The sequence below is a fragment of the Ascaphus truei genome, chromosome 2 (assembly GCF_040206685.1).
Source record: "Ascaphus truei isolate aAscTru1 chromosome 2, aAscTru1.hap1, whole genome shotgun sequence".
Lineage (NCBI taxonomy): Eukaryota > Metazoa > Chordata > Amphibia > Anura > Ascaphidae > Ascaphus > Ascaphus truei.
The window spans coordinates 409,629,854-409,656,038 of NC_134484.1; the positions used below are offsets into that span (position 1 = coordinate 409,629,854).

At 42.6% G+C, this 26,185-nt stretch overlaps 1 protein-coding gene across 2 annotated transcripts in view; it reads left to right on the forward strand.

Moving 5' to 3' along the window:
• Window positions 1-25,448, forward strand: part of FAM171A1 (family with sequence similarity 171 member A1) — a 113,168-nt gene extending 87,720 nt beyond the window's left edge. For both annotated transcript variants that reach the window (XM_075587423.1, XM_075587422.1), the window contains exons 6-8: window positions 20,192-20,308; window positions 21,256-21,370; window positions 22,381-25,448. In XM_075587423.1, the coding sequence (XP_075443538.1) occupies window positions 20,192-20,308; window positions 21,256-21,370; window positions 22,381-24,004 (1,856 nt within the window). In that variant the 3' untranslated portion in view covers window positions 24,005-25,448. The remainder of the gene's footprint in view (window positions 1-20,191; window positions 20,309-21,255; window positions 21,371-22,380) is intronic.
• Window positions 25,449-26,185: the final 737 nt, after the last annotated feature.

The following is a 26,185-nucleotide window of genomic DNA, read 5'->3' on the forward strand; positions in this document are numbered from 1 at the left end:
GTGACCGGAAGGTACTATAACATCAAGTGCACCAACACCGGTCATCAGGCGCTGATCCCGCCTTAGGCTAAACTCTTTAGGAACACTGAGCGAGTGGTTAAAGAACTGAACCTATACCATCACTTTAATATATATGGACACGGTGTGTGGGGCACGCGGTGAGGGGACGGAGCCGTTGCTCCTGATGAGAGTGGCCGGGCCACTAAGGTTACACGTTAAGGTTATATTGCTATAATATGGAGTGATAAGGTTCCGTGCATTATCATATAGTAAAACTGGTTGCATATATATATGTGTGTTGTTGTATTTCTTGCCCAGGGGAATCTCACATCACGGGGATCCTGGGTAAGTGGAGGCGCTGCGCTAAGTAAGTGTATGAGTGTTACCCCAGGCTCCCAGCTAGCGGAGGCTCAGATCTCCTGGAGCTGCAGGTGTTGTACAGTGACCAGTAGTTCCTTTGGTAGGGTTCAGAAAAAGGGCTACATATAAATTTATATATATATTTAGAGAGAGAGACACGCAGACGCAAAGTGGTTTAGGAGCGCATGGGCCTAATTGTAGGTCTTGTAGAATTTACTCTTGGCTAGAACCACATTTTGGATGTAAGCAGGCCCCTCATTGCGTTGGAGTCTTGGCTTGGAGGTTCTATCTGTGAGGAAACCAGGAATGTGCATTGACTTGTGAGGATGTTTGTTTCTTAAAGTAATCAGATTGGGAAACTTCCTTGGATTGCTGACTGGAATAAAGTGAGAAGCTGTTTGTCAACCTTTTCCGAAGTGATTCTGGTTCAGAGGAAAAAAAATAACTTCAGCAAAACCTGATATCATTGCAGTGCTACTCCGGATGTAGAAATCAGTTTTAACCTTGAGGTTATACAAAAAGTGATATGATTCACTAGTTCCGTGCTGATATCCGTAGTGATGAAGAAGCTTTAACCTCCTAGGAGGCAAGTTCATAGTGCATTTAATGCCACAAATCACACACCCTACTGTAAGGTTATTTTATGATCTGCAAAGGGGCCGGTGTTAAGGACAGTACATGTTTTCTAATATGCAATCATCTTAAATATTTAAATCGGGGTAGTTTTTTTTAAATTTGATTTGTAAATGGCATTATATGTAGGAATGCCACATGTTGGTGATCTGTTTGCCCATTTGGTATTGTCCAATTAGATTTTTGTTGTCTCCGATCCGCTATTTCACAGTGCACCCTGTTCCAAAGTTATGTTTGAGCTGGATTACCAGACGTCTTCATTTTCTCAGACAGGTCCCTTTTTTGTGACATACAAATGGTGTCCGGACGGCTCTTGATTTTGGACCATATTGCACGGGTTTCGGCATTGGGAGACCGATTACACAGCATGCGGCACTGCGCTGTGTGGGTGGAGCCTCCTGCCCCCATCCTCGCACTACCGCAGCACACTACCACTCTCTTTTTGCACAACATTTTCCGGGAGGTCCCTATAAATGTGGCTGCCCGGGAATCCAAGTCACCGCCGTACGAGGAGGAAGGAAATAAGGAGACAGTGACACTGAGACGGGAGTCAGGGCTGTGCTCCCGGGAATCCAGGACAGGCCATTATTAGAGCTATTTATATTTCCCTTTAGCTTGGTATAAAAAAAAGGTACGGGAGACAAAATTCTCTTTACTTTGCGTTAGCGATAGGTCAGTGATGATAAATTGTACGTTGCTGTCTTGGGAAACTTCTCAATGGCTTTAAAGGAACAATTGTTGCGCCTTGTAGTTTTTGGGATCTTGCTCCAAAATCTTGACAATTTTGATATTTTTTTTTTTTTTAAATGGAGATATGTTAGTTGCTGACTAACTCCTGTGCTGCTGCTGCTTGTCGTCTGCAACAAGGTGTGGGTGCCATTAATACGAACTGGTGAGAACGTCAATTCTTAAATGGGGGTTTCTACTTTAATTCTGAGATGTCAACCTCCAAGGACTGAAATCCACTTAGATTTGGGTAGTTCAGATATCAAATGTAACTGAAAATGCTCTTTAATGTCTGTGAGAGCATAGATATTAAAAATCAGCCTGACTGACCCCAAATCAGTGGGGCACTCAATCAGTGGCCGTGCACAGGTCTGTTAATGTGATGGTGATATTGCGCCATAATATCTGCAGCTTTCTGATTGAGACCCAAAGTGTCATTTTTTGGGGAACTGAAAACTACTCAAACATGGAAACACAAGGATACCAGATTGCTGTACCATGCTTTCTAGACCCCCACACAGGGAAAGCCCTGCCAGAAGGGGGCTGCAAGGTATTCTTTGCAGAGGAGTTTATATTGTTCTGTGTCTTTTGGGATTAACACGGCAACTTTTGGTTTTGCAGCTTCTTCATCCGTGCATTTTTCTTGTAAACCATGTGTTTGGATTGGAGATCTAATGAAAGCCAAAAAGTACAATCTGTCAATAGGTCTGTCATGTCTTTTGTGTATCGCTTCCTTTTTAATGGCACGGATTAGATTTGGTCACCTGACTGAGCCATTCAGGTTAGAATGGAATGCATTTAGCCTGAAGGCTACTGAAAGCCCAAACCACGTGGCACATGCCCACATAAAGAGATGTTTTGTCTAGTTTTTGGATTAGCAGTGTAAGATTTCCTCTAGCCTGGTCACCAGTCCATGAGCCTCACATTTTAAATAGTCCCCAAACCATAAAGAATACACAACATATTTTATGAATTTACAGAAGAGGGGTCAAGGTCATTTGGTTCCTTGTATGTTGGTTATTTAAGTAAAGATGCCAAACATACAAACATGGCCCTCCCTAGTAAACCAGTATGTCTGTAGAGAAAGCATAATTAGTTGAAGCATAACTATTTGTTTATTAAATAAAAATATCTCTGATTTTTTTACATTTTTACAACAGCCCCCCAAAATACAAAACTCAGCCACAAATCCTCATCCAATGTCCATGGTAGGGAAGCGCGTGGCTAATCGTAGGATGTCACAGGTGTAGTTGTCTGGAATGTGAGCCATACTTAAAGGTGCAATCCCACCACACAGGTCGGCCAGTGGAATTTCTTAGGGACCTCCGAATGGGGATGTTTGTCAATCAAGTTTTTTGTTTGTTTTTTCTTACCCTTATCCTCACCCTGTCCAATAAAGTTAAGGGGAGATGGGGAGAGGAGAGACTGGCTGTACAAGCACTTGCTGAACACACAGCGACATAAAACAAAAGGGAGTAGCCAGTGGAAATTAAACTTCTCCCGGGTGTCCGATTTCTGTCAGGGATCAATTACCCACAAGTCACTGGAAGTAGTTCACTTTGGTCCTAGGAGGGATTGCCCCTTTAAATGGAATCCCATCCGCTGGATGTTGCTTTCTGAATGTATAAATGGTCGACCAGACCTGAGGCAGGAAGCAGGTTAAAAGTGACTGAGGTGTGCACTCTTGACAGGCCGCAGGAGGGAATTTCTAAAGATGATAAACAGAGAATGTAGCCAAGACTGCAGAAACTAAATGCAAAAACAGTACATAGTAAAGTGGTAGTCCCACCGAGAACCAAAGAAAACTAATTATACGTACGTACATACATACATACAGTCAATAAAGAATATCACTTGTGAGCACATTCACATGTCTTAGACAGGTCTGCAACCCTGCCTTTCACCATTATCACCTCGCATACAGTGCTCCCACTGCAGCAAGGGATTCTGGGAAATGACATGCCAATGAGCACACAATGTGTCACCTTTTGCCTGGAATATATAAATAGTTTTTTTGATGCCTTTTTCACCCACAATAACTTAAAATGTATATGACATACATACGTACGTACAGTACATATTCAAAACGGTGCACTTTTTTAAACAAGGATATTTAAATAGTTTTTCAAACTTGTAATGCTTCCTTGCTAACAAATGATATGGAGAGATTTATGATACCATGAAGATTATCTACGTACAATTTATCTGTTCCCACTTCTTTTCTTTGGATTATGGCAGTATCATAATACCTTTTCAGAACAAATAACAAAAAGTGAAGAGCAATAATGAATTTCAAAGAACCTGCTAAAAATGAAAAGGTAATTTTTGGTGTCCTGTAAACACAAATGTACTTTTATCTGTTGCTGTTATGTGCCTTAAATTAACTTTCCTGTAGTTGAACTTCCCTCCTAAGTCAACCTGATAACATGAATAATTTTAGTTTTCTAATCTGTACAAAAAATGCCTAATCGGCTACGCAGCTTTCTTTATTTCCTTATTTTTACACGTGCAATCCCACTGTTGGTTAGTTAGATTTCTTTTGGTTATGTACAAGATTTACTTGCATTTCTAAAGAGCTTTTGATTTGTATTTTCATTTATTTCTTTCAAATCCATTCTGTAATACTGTATTAGGTAATAGTGACCTGTTTTTTTTTTTTTTTTTTTTTAATTCAACTCTTAATATCCTTTTAATGAGTTTTAAAACATCCTATGATTTCTATAGCAACACTTTCCTGTTTGGGATAATTTGTTCCAAATGTTCCCAGGAGTTTGAGCTGCAAACTATAACAATAGACAATGTTATCTTAGTAATATTATTCAGCCATGTCACCCCTTACTTCCCCCATACAGGGGGGGATATAGCAGGAGCAATCTTTGCCTTAAGATCTATAAGGTGTAAGTGGAGTGTAGAGGGATATATAAAACCAAATACATAAAGAGAAAGAATCCTCACATGAGCACTCTTCCTCCACTAAAATGAAAATAATAAATGTTTATTGTGTACTGAGGGGAAAAAAGGTTGAAACCTATAGGTGCTGGGCTCTACTGCCATTTATTTATTTATAAAATATTTTACCAGGAAGTAATACATTGAGAGTTACCTCTCGTTTTCAAGTATGTCCTGGGCACAGAGTTAAGACAAATAATACATGTTTACAAATACAGTTACATAATGAGCAGGGTATACATTATATACAAGACATTGCATGCACAGTTAAGGATAATTTGTATTATGGGCGTATGAAACAGTTACAGACCAGATTAAAATGTGTGACGGCCTTAGATTTGAAAGAATTTAGACTGGTGGTGGATGTAAGAGACTCTGGTAGGTTGTTCCAGTTTTGGGGTGCACGGTAAGAGAAGGAGGAGCGGCCGGATACTTTGTTGAGCCTTGGGACCATGAACAGTCTTTTGGAGTCTGATCTCGGGTGATAGGTGCTGCATGTGGTAGGGGTGAGGAGCTTGTTCAGGTAGCTGGGTAGCTTGCCCATAAAGAATTTGAAGGCAAGACAGGAAAGGTGAACTTTGCGCCTAGACTCGAGTGATGACCAATCTAGTTCTTTGAGCATTTCGCAGTGATGTGTGTAATAGTTGCATTGGAGAACAAAACGACAAATTGAGTTGTAGAGGGTGTCAAGTTTGCTAAGGTGGGTTTGAGGTGCCGAGCCATATACTATGTCTCCATAGTCGATAATTGGCATTAGCATCTGCTGTGCGATACGTTTTCTGACCAGGAGACTTAGGGAGGATTTGTTACTGTAAAGTACCCCTAGTTTGGCATAGGTCTTGATTGTCAGGGTATCAATGTGCATACCGAATGTTAAGTGGGAGTCAAACCATATGCCCAGGTATTTAAAACTAGTAACAGGAGTTAGGGTGGTGTTAGCGTTGGTTCTAATCTGACACCATTGATACCGTACCTAATATGGTTGGAACAGTATCACACGTGTCTCCTGTCATAGAGTGTGACAGAGTGCTAATATATGGTATAAATAATAGCTCCCAAGAAGTCAAACTAATATCCCCTTCAGTGAAGCTCCCCCTAATGTAATGGGTAGGGGTACTATACTAGGCTAATGGAGTTAATAACACCAAATCCTAATCCCCAGAGTAGCATAACCCTGTGATATGGGTATGAACCCACTGGGTAGTGGTGAGCTCAAATATCCACAATTACCTTCAGTTGAGCCCCCACTGAATAGATGTAAGCCGTGGGGGGAAGGAAGGTTAGGTGCAGGGGACAGGTGAATGAGCCTGACAGGGAGGGGAAAAACAGATGGGGCAGAGGGACACTGGGGTAAGTGGAGATATGATAATCTCACTTACCCTGCAGCATGAGGTGCTTGCTCAAATGTCCGGTTGAAGCCACATTAAGCCACATACACCTTAGCTGGCACTGTATCACGTTGTGAGCCCAAAGGATAATTACCCATGCAGCAAAGCCAGTCCACTAGGTACTAGATCCTAGCTAGTGGATGCCTCCTGGGGCCCACAACTTAGTTTAGCTAACCCTCAATGCCCTGAAGCAGAATTGCCACTATAACCATAAGTGCATGGGAGCTCAGTAGCCGCAGCCTAGCGCTGCGGTCGCACCTATGACGTCATGCGTTGCGTCAACACCCGACGCGCGTTTCGTCTCCGGGGAGACTTCGTCTGGGGTCCCAATTCTCAGCACCTCTCCAATTTATATATTTGGTTTAGCATCACCATTGGTAGTGCGGTCTCCAACCTCCTTCTATTCCATTTCGGATATATAAAAACCCCAAATATCAGCCAACAAACACCTCTAGTGTATCTATATCCAGGCAGAAATTCAGATAAAGCCTGAGATGGTGGAGAAGTCTAAATACTGATCACAGCTGACAAGTAGGATCAAGCCTGCCATGACCACTCGGACCCTAATCAAGCATTAGCTGAAACGTAGATAGATAATAGAGCTATCATGAAGAAGCTATAAATATACTCTCAGATACTCCTGTCTTTAATATCTGAATGACGAAGGCTTGTTGAATATAAATCATAGTGCTCGGTAAAGCTGAACACTCGAAGCACTGGAAACTAGCACAGCTCCATAGCAGAGGCTGATGACATCATTACGAGCCCTACGCACGTTTCCCTCCAGCTACGGAGCTTCATCAGGGACCTTTGCATAAAGCATGGTAGCAAAGCTATTTAAAGGCAGGCTATTGCCATGGTGGCGTGATTCGGGACCTAAACGAGCATGCGCAAAAAGATAGACTATATGGAGCTCCAATAGCAATGATGCGCATTCGCGAATAGTCAAACCAATATCCGAGCACTTCGCTCGAGTGCGCGTACACGAGAGGATAAACTCTTAACGCGCACTTAGTGCGCATGCGCGATGTAATAGACTACAATCAGAGCCGAACATGCCGATGCGCATGCGCGAGTAGTTAGCCTCTTGTCCACGCACATCACACAAATGCGCCTGCCTGAGTAGATTAATTTCTTACTGAGCATATAGTACTAATGCGCATGCGTGAGGTGATGGACTAGAGTACAATCGAGTCAAGAAAATGAGCATGCCTGGGGTGATAGACTCTTTAGTGACTCACAGCATGAATGCACGTGCCTGAGGAAATAGTATTCTTTCAAAGCAGATAAATGCCAGTGGAGAGTAATTGGAGTCTACCTAAAGCATCATAAACCAGAAAGTGAATATGCTAAATGCACTTGCAATATCTGCCTACCATGATATGACGCAATGATGTCGATATTTATATATGCACATGTATCAAAGCGTATATAGTTGTGCTTAAAATGAATATGTATATACATGCATATTTACAGTTATACTGGACAGGATGGTGACGAAGTCCAGACATGTAGTAATATAGTCACAAATTTGGGAAAATCATAATAAATGTAAGAAATATATACCATGGAACAGGAAAAGAGTACGAGTGTCCGTAGAATAAGGTTGCCAGGTGTCAGGTTTTCACCCGGACGGGCTGGTAATTGCGATGCCTGTCCGGTATAAAATTGGAGGTGTCCGGTATTACCATTAGAATAATTTGCGGCGGAGGGCTGGCAGCGCGAGGGCGACTGGAAGGAAGCCTGTGCTGGAATGGACGGTGACCTGGAGGACTCGTGAGTCGTGTCCTGACTGGAGGAGAGGACAGCCAATCAGAGGACAGCGGGGGCGGAGCCCACACCCGAGCAGCCCAGAGACAGGTCCTGTGATGTCTGTGTCCTGCAGGAAATAAGGTAAGGTATGGCGGGGTGGGGTGGAGCCAGGGTGAGATGAAAGGGGGGGGGATATGATGATGGGTAGCCAGGGTCAGATGAAAGGGGGGGGGGGGAAGATGATGGGGAGCCAGGGTGAGATGATGGGGGAGATATGATCGGGAGCCAGGGTGAGATGATGGGGGGGTGGTATGATGATGGGGAGCCAGGGTGAGATGATGGGGGGGGGTGGTATGATGATGGGGGGGTGGTATGATGATGGGGAGCCAGGGTGAGATGATGGGGGGGGTGATGATGGGAAGCCAGGGTTAGATGATGGGGGGGTGGAGATATGATGGGGAGCCTGGGTGAGATGATGGGGAGCCAGGGTGAGATGATGGGGGGGGGGGATGATGATGGGAAGCCAGGGTTAGATGATGGGATATGATGATGGGGAGCCTGGGCGAGATGATGGGGGGGGATGATGATGGGAAGCCAGGGTTAGATGATGGGTGGGATATGATGATGGGGAGCCTGGGTGAGATGATGGGGGGGGTGGGGAGGCCAGGGTGAGGTGATGATAATGGGGTGAGATGGTGATGGGGGCTATTTATGGCTCTACTAAATATGTACAGGAGAGTCATGCAGCATGCGTGCTGTGCATGCTGGTTACTACAGGAGAGATGCAGCATGCGTGCTGTACATGCTGGTTACTACAGGAGAGTGATGTAGCATGTGTGCTGTACATGCTGGTTACTACAGGAGAGTGATGCAGCATGCGTGCTGTACATGCTGGTTACTACAGGAGAGTGATGTAGCATGCGTGCTGTACATGCTGGTTACTACAGGAGAGTGATGTAGCATGCGTGCTGTACATGCTGGTTACTACAGGAGAGTGATGTAGCATGTGTGCTGTACATGCTGGTTACTACAGGAAAGTGATGCAGCATGCGTGCTGTACATGCTGGTTACTACAGGAGAGTGATGTAGCATGTGTTCTGTACATGCTGGTTACTACAGGAGAGTGATGCAGCATGTGTGCTGTACATGCTGGTTACTACAGGAGAGTGATGTAGCATACGTTCTGTACATGCTAGTTACTACAGGAGAGTGATGTAGCATACGTGCTGTACATGCTGGTTACTACAGGAGAGTGATGTAGCATGTGTTCTGTACATGCTGGTTACTACAGTAGAGTGATGTAGCATACGTGCTGTACATGCTGGTTACTACAGGAGAGTGATGTAGCATATGTTCTGTACATGCTGGTTACTACAGGAGAGTGATGTAGCATATGTTCTGTACATGCTGGTTACTACAGGAGAGTGATGTAGCATACGTGCTGTACATGCTGGTTACTACAGGAGAGTGATGTAGCATGTGTTCTGTACATGCTGGTTACTACAGTAGAGTGATGTAGCATACGTGCTGTACATGCTGGTTACTACAGGAGAGTGATGTAGCATATGTTCTGTACATGCTGGTTACTACAGGAGAGTGATGTAGCATACGTGCTGTACAGGCTGGTTACTACAGGAGAGTGATGTAGCATATGTGCTGTACATGCTGGTTACTACAGGAGAGTGATGCAGCATGTGTGCTGTACATGCTGGTTACTACAGGAAAGTGATGCAGCATGCGTGCTGTACATGCTGGTTACTACAGGGAGTGATGCAGCATGCGTGCTGTACATGCTGGTTACTACAGGAGAGTGATGCAGCATGCGTGCTGTACATGCTGGTTACTACAGGAGAGTGATGTAGCATGCGTGCTGTACATGCTGGTTACTACGGGAGAGTGATGTAGCATGTGTGCTGTACATGCTGGTTACTACAGGAGAGTGATGTAGCATGCGTGCTGTACATGCTGGTTACTATCCCTTAATAGGACAGAACACTGCTAAATTCTTTAATGTTGAGAGATGTGCACATATTTTCTTAGAAGACAGAGGAGCCCGTCTTGCTCTGTAAACCATTAACTACCAGTGCCCATGTCCCTCACATGTTTTATATGCTAACCATTATTTGTTCGGTACTGATAGAAGTGGTGTCTGTGTTCTGCTGCATGTCTGATGTATACCAGACGTCTGTTGATAGAACAGTAGCTGAATCTGGCAATACCGGTCTAGATGGCATGTGGACAAGTAACAAATGGAGCAGGCGTGTGGGGAATTGGATGTATGTAAGATTTCACTGCTTAGCAACCTTGAAAACAGTCTGAAATATTAAACCATTCCAGCAACTTGTTCATTGGCCCAAGTGATTGATCTTGGTAAAATATGTCTGTTCAGCACAAATATGTTTATTGCTACATTTTCATTGGTGTTAGAGTGCGTGCATTATTTAGACTCACTGTTTTTATCCTTCTACAAAGTATATGGGTTTTAACCAGCCCTTTTATATAAAAGTATGTTGCGGTTTTGTAATTTGAAATGGTAAAAAAAAAAAAAGTATTAAGCAGGGCTTCATATACCCACATGGTACATACAGTAAACTGTTTATTACAATAGACAAAAAGGACGTATTTACATACTGTACACTGTCGAACGTCTTTTATTATTATTATTATTATTGAAGGATGAAGTCAGAATACATTTGAGAGGTTTAAAAAACAAATGTATGTAATATTTTACCCACAACAAAGACATACACGTAGGTGGAGAACAAAAGGAAGCGAGGAGAACTGAAGGGGGCTGTGTTTTTGTTTTTTTACGTGTGTGTGTGTGTGTGTGTGTGTGTGTGTGTGTGTGTGTGTGTGTGTGTGTGTGTGTGTGTGTGTGTGTGTGTGTGTGTGTGTGTGTGTGTGTGTGTGTGTGTGTGTGTGTGTGTGTGACGGAACAGTACAAGCAGAAATAGTCCTCTATTTGAGATTGCTTTTACTTCCCTCTTCGGATTGTAATGTGATGGGACGTATCAATTCCCAGCACGATAATCATTAGGCTTCAAGCTGTGCCGCCCCTTCTACGTGACACGCTGGAGCTCATTGTGCTACTTATAAGAGTACTTTATTCCACGCTTTGTGGCTTTGCTTTTTGTCACCCCAGTTACACCGTTGTTGTGGTATGTTGTACATAAACCTGTCCCTACTGAGCGTCTACACCTCCTGCTTTATGTGCTGATGTAAATATTAATGTGAAGTTGCACATGGTGTAATAGGGGGGTTTTACGCACGGTCCTGCAGTGCAGCTCGGCGATTGCTATTCTGTCTTCAGTTAGGGATCCCAATAGCGTTTGTATTGGATTTGTTTTGTGCTGTTCGAAATTCTGCCTTGTTGGCATTAATGTGTAAAGCTATTACCCGGAATAGAAAATAATGTTCAATGTGGTAGTGAAGGCGTTGCGTGGCTGAGTGCTTCCTCTCTCTGGCATCTGCAGTATACGTTTCAAGTCGTTTTGTCGCCGTATTGCATTTGGAGATGAGAAATGGCACAGTCCATTTTGGGGGCTTTTCTAATCTTTCGGCCCCTTCCAGTCGTAGTTTCTAAACTGCGCTGATGGGGAGAATCAAGATTGTATTTCCAGGTCATTGGAGAAACTCTTCCCTCACTCTCTCTCTGTGATAATGATTTCTTTTGTTTATTACTGTGGTTGGAGTGGGATGACTTTAAAAAGCACCGAGCGCCTAACACTTTTTTTTATTTTTTATTATTATTATTATTATTTTTTATTTGCAAATGTACATTTTTTTTCCTTCTCTTTTAAAGGAATGGGGATGTAACGGCACTCCTTTATTTCTCCTGCCTCTATTTTAGCCTCTCCTTTTTCTGCATGTCCCCCTATCATTTTGCATACACTCATTAAACAAAATGGAGTATAAAAGAAACACTACATGGCTGTTGTAAGATTTGCTGCAGGTTTAGAATTTCCTTGCGCAGGAACACTACTTTCTGGGCACTTCAACCACTGGTCCTATGTAGGCAAATACATAAAGCGAGAGAATCCCTGTACACAAGCACTCTTCCTCCAATAGAGTAATGAATTGTTTATTGTGAAAATGAGAAAACAAATATGAAGTTAAAACCTAATAGATGCGGAGTTGCTGTAAATCCGTAATGTACAGTACCAAGTGTAAAAGGGTAAACCAGGGAATGTGACAAAGTGAGGGAAAAGAGTGCGCAACTATTAAACAAAATCACACACGTGAAGTGATAATACAGTGAAAATAAAAAAGTATAATACGTGACCTATTAATTAGGCAGGATGGAGCGTCTGCAGCTGTGGTACCGGGGATGGCCCAGAGCACCCCCTAGAACGTCAGACAAATACACAAAAGACACAGCGCACAACGCTCATAGTGCATTAAAAATATATTATAACAATAAATCAATAAGGTAAGTATTGTGCGTACATCAATAAAATTCAAATAGGTATGTTAGGGGTGAGTTACCCATACACCAACACTGTGGACCGGATCAGATGTCATCAGCAGGTACTGAAGCTGTTTTGTGATGCCAGGTTCCAAATCGATCGGTGGGGGGTCTTTTGAAGTAACCACTTCGTGGCTAAACAGTGTCCAGCATCCGCAGCTCACATAAAGACAATCCTGTCCCACGGATACACACGGTGGTTTGTAGTACTCTCTCTAGCCTCCGTCGCGGCACTTCCGGGTTATGACGTCATCACTCAAGGGCAGCGCTGCTCGCGTGACAGTCTCTCTCCGGTGGCACGATCAACCAGCATAGACGGGGTAGATAAAGTCTCAGAACACTCGTCCTTCCAACGCGTTTCGAAACCGTGTAGGTTTCTTCATCAGTCCGTGTATCCGTGGGACAGGATTGTCTTTATGTGAGCTGCGGATGCTGGACACTGTTTAGCCACGAAGTGGTTACTTCAAAAGACCCCCCACCGATCGATTTGGAACCTGGCATCACAAAACAGCTTCAGTACCTGCTGATGACATCTGATCCGGTCCACAGTGTTGGTGTATGGGTAACTTACCCCTAACATGCCTATTTGAATTTTATTGATGTACGCACAATACTTACCTTATTGATTTATTGTTATAATATATTTTTAATGCACTATGAGCGTTGTGCGCTGTGTCTTTTGTGTATTTATAAACCAGGGAATGCCTAATGCCACTATAGTGTGGAATAAACTGGTCAGTGTAAAGGCAGACCCACGTAACTCCCATGAGTCTGAGTAAGTAGCCCTTGAATGTACACTCCCCTAAATAGAGATATAATAATCCCTAAAGAATCACTGTGTGTAATGGCGTGATTCTCCCCTCAGGACCAGACTCTGGTCACTCAGATGGTGAATTACCAGGGAGTGCAGTATGTATCACCACACTGAGTTAGTGTATAAACTCAAGTGTAGCCTTGATAATAATCATGTGACCACACTACTGCTAGATGTCATAGCGGAGGGTCACCGTAGGGATAGGTAAAAATATAGCAGCACCCCTGTTGGGAAGGGTACCTGTGGAATACCCACAGAACAAAAACAGGGGAGCAATAGAGCGGGGTCAAGGGAGATAAGTAGTTAATACTACCTTCTCATACGGGCCAGCGTGACGTGTAAACTGTACATTTTTCTTTTTTTTCTTTCACTGGTCCTATGTAGCCCATATCTATTTCATTCTGTAAAGTTTGTGTGCCCAACGTGTGAAAAATGCAGTAATTACCACCATGTGAAGTGTATCCTTTTTTTTTTTTTTCAAAGAGGTCACAATTGTAACTTGTGAATTGACTCAAAAATGTCAGCAAACTTCTTGATGTGCCTACAACCTTCCATGCACTGACATGTTTTTCGAAGGTGTAATCCTTATATCAGAGAGTGTTTTTTTTTCTTTCTTCAAAAAGAGTTCCCTGCAATGTGCAGGTAATTTGAAAATTGTTCCAAATACAGAAGAATTTACAATGCATCTGATCTCAAACGCACTATTACAGAGGGTTGGGGTTCCTTACAATGCATCTTATTTCAGACGCGATATTAGAGAGGACTGGGTTCTGCAGAATTTCACAACATAATTATAGAGTTCCTTAACCAAGAAAACGTTGAAAAAACATTGCCCACATGCAGTTATAATTAACAGTTAACTTGTGACAAACAAGCAGTGAAATGTATAGAATTGTCAATGCATCCCTACTCCAGTTTGTATAATACTTCCTGTCATCCTTTGATTGCTGGAGAGCAGAGCTGTCGGATCACGGCTTGTCCTGGTGCTATTTAGCATACCGGATTTTCCGAAGGCTCACCATATGCTCTTGCAATCCTCGGTGGCCAATTTAAATGCAAAGGAGCAAAGCTTTCTTCACTCCCAATTGCAGCAAAAATAACTGTGTGCGATGCGTTTATACTCCTGCCGCACCAATTTGCGTTATTAGTGAATATGTATCAAGATGGTGCAATTTGTTTCACCATGTGAATGACGACTGTCTCTTCAATTTCTTACCTACCCTGTATGCTGCTGGCCCAACAGTGTTCACAGCACTTCAGACCTGACGCATTGGAAAAATAAAATGTTACTGTTCACAGGAGCCATCTTTCATACGATCATTGTAATATTGAGCTGAGTAACTTCTCCAGAAACATCTCCCCAAATTGCTCACAGAGGCAAGAGGAGCAATTTGAGTGCAAAGCTCCTCGATATATCAATGCCACATGAAACTGACACTTTTATCGTCAATCATAATATTGAAATCGCGAATGGGCATTATTCTTTTTATTTAATACTGTATAGTAAAGCTGCATCAAGTACTTCCAGCAGCAGTGCTCTCTTAAAATAAAATGGCAGTACAGTACTAGTATACCCTTGTATGGAGTACTGTGATCTGAAGTTTCCTCTATTACATTGAATCTTTTCTTGTGATACGATTAGGCTCATTTTAAGGGTAATTGTGGAATGTTGTTTTGCTGGTTCTTGCCAGTTTTAACTCCCATCATGGAATTGTAACATGACGACATGATATTGCCATAGTGCAACTACATGACTTAACATGGTTTGCATCACTAAAGACCACAAACACATTGGTAAGAAACACATTGCGTTGGACTTCTAAAATCTGTAATAAGTGAGGGAAAACAACATCATAACTTGGTTAGTATTCTAATCTACATGATCTGCAGAGGAAAATAGGATTTAAGCAGGTTTAACATTATTATCGGTATTGTAGCTTGAGCTAGCCAAAACCTCAGGCGTGCAAACACCCTCGGCACGTAAAGGGTTAAAAGTGAGGTTCCTGTTTTAAAAGTCCTATTGGCTAATATCTGTCTTATTATATGTATATTATGTTTCATTATATGTATATACTGTATATGTGAACAAGTTTCTTGCATTTCCAGTTTCGTCTTGGTCAGATATTTAATTGTAAAATCTTTGGCTATTTCTCTGGGGAGAATGACGGACGCTTTTCCTGGGATCTTTTACAATGACCAGCAGTGGTGGGGTATTTTGTATTTTTTTTTTCGTTATTGTAGAAATGACTTAATACATTACTAATGGTTGCTCCTAGTTTGGAATTGCTGCATTGTGAGCAGTACTTTATGTAGTGTGCAAGTTAATCATTCCAGATTAAATGTTGCACAACATACCGAAATATTTTGTAGAGGTGATGTTGCTTTTGGCTTGTATCCAATTCACATTACCGAGTGTTGCTGCACATGTACTGTTATTGTGTTATCCTTTCTAAGAGAATCCGACCATCTGAAGTGCAACAAACTTCTCCAAGTATATTTAGAATTTTTTAATGTTTTTTTTTTTTTTTTCAAATGTTGGCTATTACAATTTCTGTGTATTAGCTTTTCAAGTAATATGCAGAATGTAAGAAAAAGAAAAAAAAACAGAAGCCATCTGGCATTGGTTAATTTACTTTGATTCTTCTGCTTTGTTGACTTATACAAAGGGACAGTTGTCAAGTCAAAAGAGGGCATTATTATCATGTTAGGGACCACTTCATATTCACTGGAGACTGCTGAACACGCTGTTTATTAAAACGAACTCCTGGTAGAAACTGTGCTTATTAACACACCAGTTAGAGTAGCAGAATTTGCCTGCAATCTGCACAGAATGAGTGCGGAAGGGGTGTATTTTGGGTGGGGATTTTCTTTGGCCTGAGCTTTAGCCATGTTCCTTATGCCAGGCAGATAGATGGATGCTAGACGGACAGCAGAAGCAGGTGGGGGAACAAGCAAGGAGGCTGGGAGGCCTTCTGCTGCGGTCTTTTGTGTGCCTCATTGTAATTACAAATATCTCTATTGTTTGCTCAAAATAAGCAGTCAGCCCCGTCATCTGTGCAGCAGGGATGGCCATTGAACCATACATGTGTCTGAAATGCACCTCTCCTTCGAGTGGCAAGTAGGTTAAAAGGTTCTTGCTAGCATGGAGACAGGATGCAAAGAGATATTGGAGCGGATTTAACATCTGCTTCAAGGTCACAGCACAAAGCAACCTAGGCGGGGCAAGAAGCTCATGTTGAGCACCACGATTGTACCACTAAGGGGGATTTTAATCTGTCGCTTTACATCAGTCAATTCACAGAGTGCAATCCACTCCCAGCACTAAATAAGCGAAATGTGCATTTGTTTGTGACGTCTCTGAAAATGACCAATGAGACAATATGAAGTGGTCTGGTAGAATTGAACTTATCAGGGGCCTTTTGTATCGACTCGAGAGAACCACAACAAAGTTGCTGAGGTTCTCTACTTGTCTGTAAAATCGGTGTAATGTAAGCAGGTGTATGGGTGCATTTTTGTGCAGGAATAATCTCCCGTAAGTAGTTCTTTTGGGTCCCTCACTAACTATTGTATCTTTTTGCATTCATTTGTTCTTACTTTTTTCTGTTTATATGGACGTACTATTTCCCTGTTGCGGAATAGATTGGCACTTTTATAACTAAATGAAAATATACAAGTTTTGACAGAGAAACTACCATGTGCTGTGGCAAGATTTATTTTTTTATTTTAACTTAAGAAAATATTATGAGATTATATTATATCATTATAAGGACAAAAAGAACATATCAACAAAGCACGTTTTGTTGCAGCACATGTACAAATAGTAAGCTAGGTACTATTGAAAATACTGCCTCGGGCTTTGCTTTTGAAGCCGTAATCCCGGCTCCTCCCCCCCCCCCCCCTCTTCTTCCCTGGAAATACATACCATGGAAGCTACTAATGTCTCGGCTCCTCCGGGAACCAAAACGGGCATTCATATTTCAGGGATCCCATCAACCGTTAAGCTGCGGCCCCTGCTGGGCTGGCGGCGCGTGCAGCCAAGTCCCCCGGTCTGCAGAGGGAAAGACGGGGGATGGAAATGGGGTGACGGGGGCGCGGCCGTGACGTCACCCGGCAGGTTCGCCCTAATTGGCTGAACCGCCGGGGGGGGCGTGGTCTAGCGCTTTGTCACAACTCCTGCTCTCAATTATCTTGAGAGCAGGAGTTTGTCGGCGCAGCGCGGCGGCCGCCCCCCTCGGGCGGATCTTGTCCCTGCAGTAGCCAGCGGGGACCTGGCCTTAGGGAGCCACAAAGTCATCCGTTGCTGCTGCTTCCTATTGGACGGCTTTTTAAATTCCTGTGAGAAACCAGGAAGTAATATTGGTAGCTTTAGTAGTTCTAAGAAACCGGTGATCGGTTCCAATACTGTATATAAAAAGGATCTAAGCATAGGGGAATAAAGGCCGCATACCACAAACGGATTGCAAAACAGTCTGACGTATATGTGACTCCGTCACAGGTAAAAGAAATCGGACAACTGACACAAAGTTGCAGATCCCAGAGCCACAATAGCAGTAATAATACTGATCATATAAATGGAATGATTAGTCTTCTCCGTTCTCTTCTCTGCCGCTATTTGAACGGTGTGAAGCACTGGGGTGCCTCACGGATGCTGCTCCATTTTGGATTTGTTTCTTGGGCTCGTACCGAAGACAAACGCTATTATGTGTTTATCACATTTTTGTTATGCGCTGTACACTGTGTGCGGGTGTAACTTGCAAACTGACGACATGAATGTCAGAGCCAAGATGGCGGCCGCATGGGTTTTATGGTTACACGCAGGAGCACAGGAACTATTTTTGGGTGGGTGTGCTATACATACAACATAAGTAACATACATTACTATAATGTCAAAATGTATAAACCCATGGTTACACGGGATGATTGTGTAAGGCACGGATGCTCAACTCCAGTCCTCAAACCCCTGCAACAGGCCCATTTTTCCTGGAAACCAGACCTGTTGTGGCGGCTTGAGGACTGAAGTTGAGCACAGGTTGTGCGTGCGCGTCTGCATACTCGCTGTTTGGTTCATGTATAGACCTACCTTTGACAGAGCTACAGTATTTGCCCGAAACGGTGGTCTCACTCAGCGTGTCTGCCTTTGCTTTGGGGTCTGTAAGCTGTATTGCTTTATGTATCTGATTTTGTTTAATATGTTTTTTGAATAATATATGATGACTTTTATTTTTTTTGCAATTTCGGTGGTGTGCATTCTTGATTACACCTTCTCATGGTTTCTACTAACCTGGCCCTGTTTATTGGGGACTGTGAAGGGGTTAGCTTTGCACCCACCTTACCATTTTTCACTTTGATCCTTTCCCCCCCCCCCCCCCCCCCCCAGGTTATCCCTAGTAGCAGGTGTGCTCCACCACACATTGTGCATAAATAAGAGGAATCGTGACATTGTCAAAACACCTGCATGTCTTCATGTGCTTGTTTAAACCCAGCTGCTCCATCTAGTGGACAGATTTAGGACAACCTGCTGTTTTCAGCCAGCAAAATAATGTGTGTAGCTGTATACTGGCTGTTGCGATGGTCAACATGTAAGACCGAATAATGGGAAACAATATACCACGCGGGGGAGACGTACATCAAATACAAAAGTAAACACTGGAAGGAAGGAATGTGTGCCCTACACAGATTACAATATGAGAACAAATTAATATAGGTTCTTAGTATGTTGAGCTGAAAACATAATAGCTTTTGCATTCCAATGGTCCTACAACACCGTACAGCCGGGGGAAGGGGGAGGGGGGGGGTGTGTGACCGTGTTTTGTACATTTGCCAAATGTTGCCAATGTAACAATGCTGCGTAATCCATAGGAAATGAGAACGGTGTTTTCTTAGAACCAAGACTTTAATACTTGCCACGATCCTGGCCATGTTCTTACCTGTGATTGGGACATAATTTGGCCGTGTACAGATTTAGCGTTACAAAGGAAATCTTGAGGTTTGAACCTGATGCACGACACCACAAAAGTCTCATTCTCAAACTGTCCGAATACCGTGGCAGATCTTTACACAAAGGGGTTGGTAATTCACTTTGTTTGCTTTGCTTACTCCTATTGCTTGTAGAGTTAACTGGGGCCCTCCAGTAACTGGAAGGCTCAAACATAAGATTTCTTCTGAACCTTTAGTATTATAAAAGATCGAATTTCATTTTTATTGTTTGTCTTTTGAGCATGAGTCTGTCATTTAACCTTTCCAGTGCCAGAGGGTCTGTGCTGTACACCCACTGATGGCCACCCATGGTTCTGTGGGTTAATAAATGGTATATGTCAGGGTTGGCCAACTCCAGTCCTCAAAGGCCACCAACAGGTCAGGTTTTAAGGATATCCCTGCTTCAGCACAGTTGTTGACTAAGCCACCAATTGAGCCATCTGTGCTGAAATGGGGCTAGCCAGAAAACCTGACCTGTTGGTTGACATGGAGGACTGGCATTGGCCACTCCTGGAATTGACTTTAAATTGATGAGTCAACTAAACATCATGATCCAGAGGTAATTGGTTCACATTGAGACCTTTCACAGTGTTTGCTTATCAATAGGCAGGGAGCTTGGTTATCAAACAAACATATCCCAACCTGTCTAAAAGTAAACCCTGACACAAGCCTTTATGCCACATGCTCTTTCCCTTGGCTTCTTTTCCTTTCTCTCCACTTAACCCCTTATATCTCCCTCCTTTTATGTCGCTCTCTCTTGCTCTTTTTCCTACACGTTTCTTGTTCTCTGCACCTTCGCTATTTAGTTTCCCTTGCTGCTTCACCCCCCCCTCCTTTTTTTTCCCCCCTCTCACTTTGCTCACTTATTTCTGTCTCCTCTCTTTGCCCCCTTGTTTCTCGTGTGCGTGTGTGCGTGCGTATACATGCACACGCCATGTTACTGTTGTACCAGTATCCAAATTAAATTAGTTTTTTTGAATGTATATTGCCGATCCATTTTGATGCTTCTCTGTGCTCAACTAGCAAGCCACAAGAGAAAGTTAGTGGTAGTTTACCTTGCACGTGGGAATATTTTGTCTGGCATAAAAATGGAATGGTATCTAATAGTTTGTTATTATTATCCAACAGGAACATGGTTGAAAAGTAGCCTTGGCCTCATCCAACTAGAAGGGAATCAGCTGACCTGGACGTACATTGCACCACAGCTGGGATATTGGGTTGCTGCCATGTCCCCTTCCAACCCAGGTAACGCTTCCCGACACAAAAACTCCCAGAAATACATTTATTTATTGGCTTGTATCTTTACTTTCTCTGCTTACTTGATCTGCTACGTTAGACAAAATTCACAGTGTAGACCATATGATAATAGCTATAATAATATAATAAATTATAATAATGTTGCTAAGACTTCTACGTTACAAACCTATTTAAATTGTTACTCCATATGCAATCATGGAGCGACCTATCTCAACGGCAAATGCCATGCGTCCTGATTTGCACAGCTGTCCCCAGAAGGGAAGAATGTTTTTGGCATTTCACAAATACAGCAGTTAAACCAAGATAAAGTAGTTACTGCATTTCTTTCGGCATACATGTGGTAGCAGGATATGGACATTTGGGGTGTATATTTTGTTCTTAAATATTTCCTGGGAAATAAATGTATTGTAAAACAAAAGTCAAACCTGTCCAGATATTACCAATCGTGTTTGTGGTTAGAATTGCACACACAATATATAACGGCACCTTAACCACTACACCAAACATACTCTCCTTCACAAGATCTGTTTTAAATCAAAAAAAGGACGAATAATGCTGGGGGAAAACAAGCTAGTATTTCAATATGATCATCATGTTTAAAAATGCTGCAATGCTACAGCGCCTGATAATAAGGTGTATATTCAATGACGTGCGATGGCCAATATTGTCTCTCTAATGAGCGTTTGTGTTTGCACTGCAGTAAATGCACCCCTATAAAATAAAGTTGAAGATACCAGTAACCATTGCCAAAGAGAACTGCTACCATTTATTTTGCAGCATGTTACTGTTACCTCGGTCCCAAAGGGGTTAACCTGCTTGATTCTGTGTGGAATTGGTAGAGTTGGCTCAAGTTGAACAGGATCCAATATAGAACCAATATAGAATGTTGCCTGGTCGCAAAGATCTCATTCTATTTCTCCCCCTTTGATTTTCAGATCCGGTGGTGACGCAGGATATCACTACCTATCACACAATGTTTTTATTGGCAATATTAGGAGGTATGGCTTTCATACTGCTGGTTCTACTCTGTCTGCTGCTCTACTACTGCAGGTAAAAAGCACATATTGTGACCATCTTTCTCTGTTCAGGTGCTGTGCTCTGTTTACAATCTGCAATGGGAAAGAAAAAAAGTATCAGTCAAATTTGCCAAAAGCATCAGTCCCACTTAGCAAGGTATACAGAAGGTGCATTGCAACGTAACCAATTACCCAAACATCGCCTCGTGTTTTATCATTCATCTTAGATTCATCAATAGCTATATTTAACCAGCATTTCATCTTTAAGACATGCTGCATTGTACTGTATATTGATAGACAATTTGTATATACTTGTAGCTTCGTAAATGCCTTCTGAACAAACATAAAATCTAAATTTAGGAGAATTATTAGAATATTAGAAGAAAATAGTTTGTGGTTGCATGATGCACCACATTACCATGTGCTGCAGTACGGCAAAACATACAATCCATACTATATTCTCCTACCGCGTGCATGTTAATGAGGGAGAAGTGAGTGTTGGTTGTTGGAAAGCAGCACAGCAATTCGAGCCAAGTTACAGATCAGCCCTGAGAAAGTAGAAGCAGTCTTTACATTAGCCCTGTAAATATTACTTTGCTTCAATTTTTCTCCAAAATAGATAACTATGGAACAAGTTTGCAATCAGGAAGAAAAGGAAAAGTAAAGGTAATTTTGTTAAATTTAAAAAAAAATAAGTGTATTCTTTACACCAGATAAGTGGGACTGATGCTAGAATACTCCCCGGCGTGCAGTCTATTCAAATATGTTCTTTTTATTTTTGGCACCTCTCCCTTAGGAGGAGGATATTCCAACCTGATTTGAGCGCAATCTTTATCTTTCAAAACTGTTCTTTAATCATTAAATGATTAAAGAGCTATGTAATTATTAGAGGGAACAAGTGTTACACCAACAAGCATTCCATATTTTTTTTTTTTTTTACCGTGGATTTCATTTGAACGTTTTGACACTAAATTGAAAGGATAATGTGCATTTTCTCCCTTATTAAATGGATAGAATCTAATACTATTGCTTCCTTTTTGTTAGGAGGAAATGTTTGAAGCCACGTCAGCATCACAGGAAACTTCAGCTTTCCACAGCGCTGGACTGTTCCAAAAAGGATCAGGCCACTTCAATGTCCCACATTAATTTAATTAGCCCAGTCCACATGGAGATGGTGTCTTCTAGTGGTGACGCAGATATGCATACCCCGATGCTAAAGCCTTCCTATAGTACCTCAATGGAATTTAGCTCAAGGGAAGAGCTTCTTTCTCAAGAAGAAAAGAGCAGAATTTCTTTGCATAACCTGACTCCAAGTGGAACTCTGAGACAGGTGTACAATAAATCAATGGATCAATTCCTATTAAAGTCAAGGAAGTCAGCCGAAATGTCAGATGGATACGAGTCTCCCATGAAAGATGAATACCGGAGGAGTTACAATTCAGTGATCTGCCAGCCATTATTTGAAAACAGGGACAAAGACCTTCTGTCATCTACCAACCACGTTACGGCAGGAAGTAAACCAAGTATGCAGGAACAAATGTACCCAATGTCTTCTGCTCCCGAAGCTGAGCAGCTGATAGACCGACGGCCTACTGAATGTATGATGTCAAGATCAGTAGACCACCTTGAAAGGCCAACCTCTTTTCCTCGGCCAGGTCAGCTCATATGTTATAATTCCGTCGACCAAGTGAATGACAGTGTTTACAGAAATGTTTTGCCTACCCTTGTAATTCCAGCTCACTACATGAAACTGCCTGGAGAACATCCTTATGTTAGCCAACAGTTGATTGTCTCAGCGGAGCAGCAGTATGACCTAGAAAGACTTCAAGCTGAGCTCTCTAAACCGCATGCACCACATCCTCAACAGATGCAACCCCCGCAACTAAGCTCTCAAGCACTATCGCAGCAACATCTGCAAGATGGAGAAGGTGTGGAGTGGAGCGCCCAAAATGCAGTGATGTCAGAATCCGTCTCTATCCCTGCGTCACTGAACGATGCTGCAATCGCTCAGATGAATGGAGAAGTGCAGCTGCTGACCGAAAAGGCTCTGATGGAGCTTGGTGGGGGAAAGCCAATGCCACATCCTCGTGCCTGGTTTGTGTCTTTAGATGGACGATCAAATGCACATATTAGACATTCATACATTGATCTCCAAAGAGCTGGAAAAAATGGGAGTAACGATGCCAGCTTGGATTCTGGTGTAGATATGAATGAACCAAAATCCGTCCGAAAAATAAGAGGTGAGAAATTTTCAATGCTGCAGCATCACCCGCCTATGCAGCATCACCCGCCTATGCAGCATCCAACTGTACAGGTGCACCCGCAGCAAAACGAACAGAAGGTTTCAGACAATACATCTTACACACAGCTTGTTTATTTGGATGACATGGACCAAAGTGGTAGTGAATGTGGAACGCCTGTCTGTAGCCCCGAGGATAGCAGGCCCTTCATTGAGGCACCTGGACGGAGGAGTGGTGGCCAACTACCCAGCGTTCAGGAAGAGACTATTAAAAGAACTGTGGAATCCTCACCAGTGCCACTAAGCAGCCCAGAAGATGAGCTATCCATCCATGACGACTGTGCTGAAGACCAAGACCAAGGAGAAAACAAAAAAAGTCCTTGGCAAAAACGGGAGGAACGACCACTTTTGGCTTTTAATTTGAAATGAGTTGTTGTAAATTCCCCACCACCCGGTGGAGCCGAAAATTGCCAAATATCCTTTCCTTGGAGATGCGTACTTTTAAGAGAAATAAGTCTCTGTAAAAGCAGAAGCAGCTAATCAGCATTAATCTATGGAGTTTTTTGTTCATAAGGAAAGAAAGAAACCTCAAATGGATTTTATGGATTCTTTTACTGGCGGTAACAAGAGGGAGGGAGGGAGATGGCTGCTGTCCCAGCCATTTTTAACAGGTCGCTAAGGATTTAAAGCAGGGTGGGCAACTCATTTAACCTTTGCAGTGCCAGAGGGTCTGTGCTGTGCACCCACTGCAGGCCATCCATGGCTCTGTGGGATAATAAATGGTATATGCCATGGGTGGGCAACTCCAGTCCTCAAGCGCCACCAACAGCTAAGGTTTTGAGAATATCCCTGCTTCAGCACAGTGGCTCAGTCGAAGTCTGACATACAAGCTACCTGTGCTGAATCAGGGATAACCAGTAAACCTGACCTGTTGGTGGCCCTGGAGGACTGGAGTTGCCCACCCCTGCTTGTATAGGATAGAGGTCCACTTCTTGCTAGGTTCTGACCACTAACCTCCCGGTAATGGGAGCATGTGACACATAAGTTATAGTTCTGAAACCAATTGCATCATGATAATGTTTACTTTAAATCCGCATTATATGGAAGAGTTGACACTTGATGTCAAAAAAAAGTACACGTTCTCTAAAAGGCTATGCATCGCTGTTCTTACACGAAGTGACGTTTTGCTTAGACATGGCTTTTTTACTTTTATTTTTATTATGTGGCTGTAAAAAAAAAAAATGACTGTACCTTTTCATTATAACCTGTTTTTATTTTTTATCTTTTCTCATTTTGCAATGTAAATGTACACAAAAGCTGTGAGTAGTAACTACTTGGTAATAAAAAAAAAATGCTTTTATTTTCTAAATACCAAACTAAATATTGTCTGCTGTGTATCCATAGAATTTGGTTCCTATTCTCAAAGTGCCTTTTTTACAGTTTTAATAGCTTCCCCATTGCCTAATTCATCCGGTTTGGTTTTATTAGTTGTATACTCTTATTTTTGAGCTGCATGCACCATGAGTCTGTTTCCACTTCGCATTTCCCATTTGAGTACAATGTATGCTACAGATATCATTGTGTACTAGAGTCTGTTTAGCTGAGAAACGAGAATACATCTTTCAGTCCCACTTAGCAGCGGAAGTGTATGATCTGTAAATATGGTTTCTATTGCTTTGGAAATGGACTATACTGCTCCTTTATGAACTGTTTTATGAACTGAAGACTTAAAAAGTGGGCGGAATAAAGTGACAACGTTGACATTAAAAAAAAATCATCCTAAAGTGCTAGAATGACTTTTCTGTGCATTCTCCTTAAAGAACTGCTTGGTTATACAAGAATTATAATTGAAATAAAACATTTAAAAATATATTATTATTTTTTTTCCCAGTCTTTAGTATTTTTGTGGCATGTTTGGGTATATTTTGTTGAGTAAACATGTAGCCTTATCATATAGGGCCGGTCTCGGGGGCAAGGCGGCCGCTTTGGGCCCTGCGCCTCGGTTCCCTCCATTTCCTCCAGTCCGTGGTAGGATCCAACTTTCACCTGCCTGGAGGAGAGAGCGTGACCCCCACCCCCCCTTCCCAACCCCCCCTCTCTCCTCCAGCTCCCCCCTCCGGTCAAAAGTTGGATCCAACCACTGACAGGAAGGAGCAAGGGGGCCCCGGACCGGCAAAGAGGTAGGTGTGTCTGCGCACGCCCTCTTACCTTCTCTGCAGGGGGCCGCCTCCTGCCGCGTTGCCATGGCAACATGACGCCACGACGGTGCAAAAGGGCTGCTCGTCAAGGTAAGTATTACCCACCCCCCCCACCCTTCCCCTTTTTTTTATTTTTGATTATTTTTCTTTACAGGCTGCCCTTACGCCGCCTTGGGCCCGGCACAGCCGAAGGCCGGCTTTATAATCACAGAGGGCTGTAAGCAGGCAAATGTATATGGAAGAGAATGGTAATTGCCAATATAAACTCTAAAATAATTTAGGAAATGTAGTGATACTCGAATTTAGAGTCCTTAGTGATGATATGTAGCGTCCTCCTGGAGTTCTCAAATATTGGGGAACTGTATCTTTAAAGAAGGAATACAAAGAACAAAAATAGTGCAATAACTTTTTT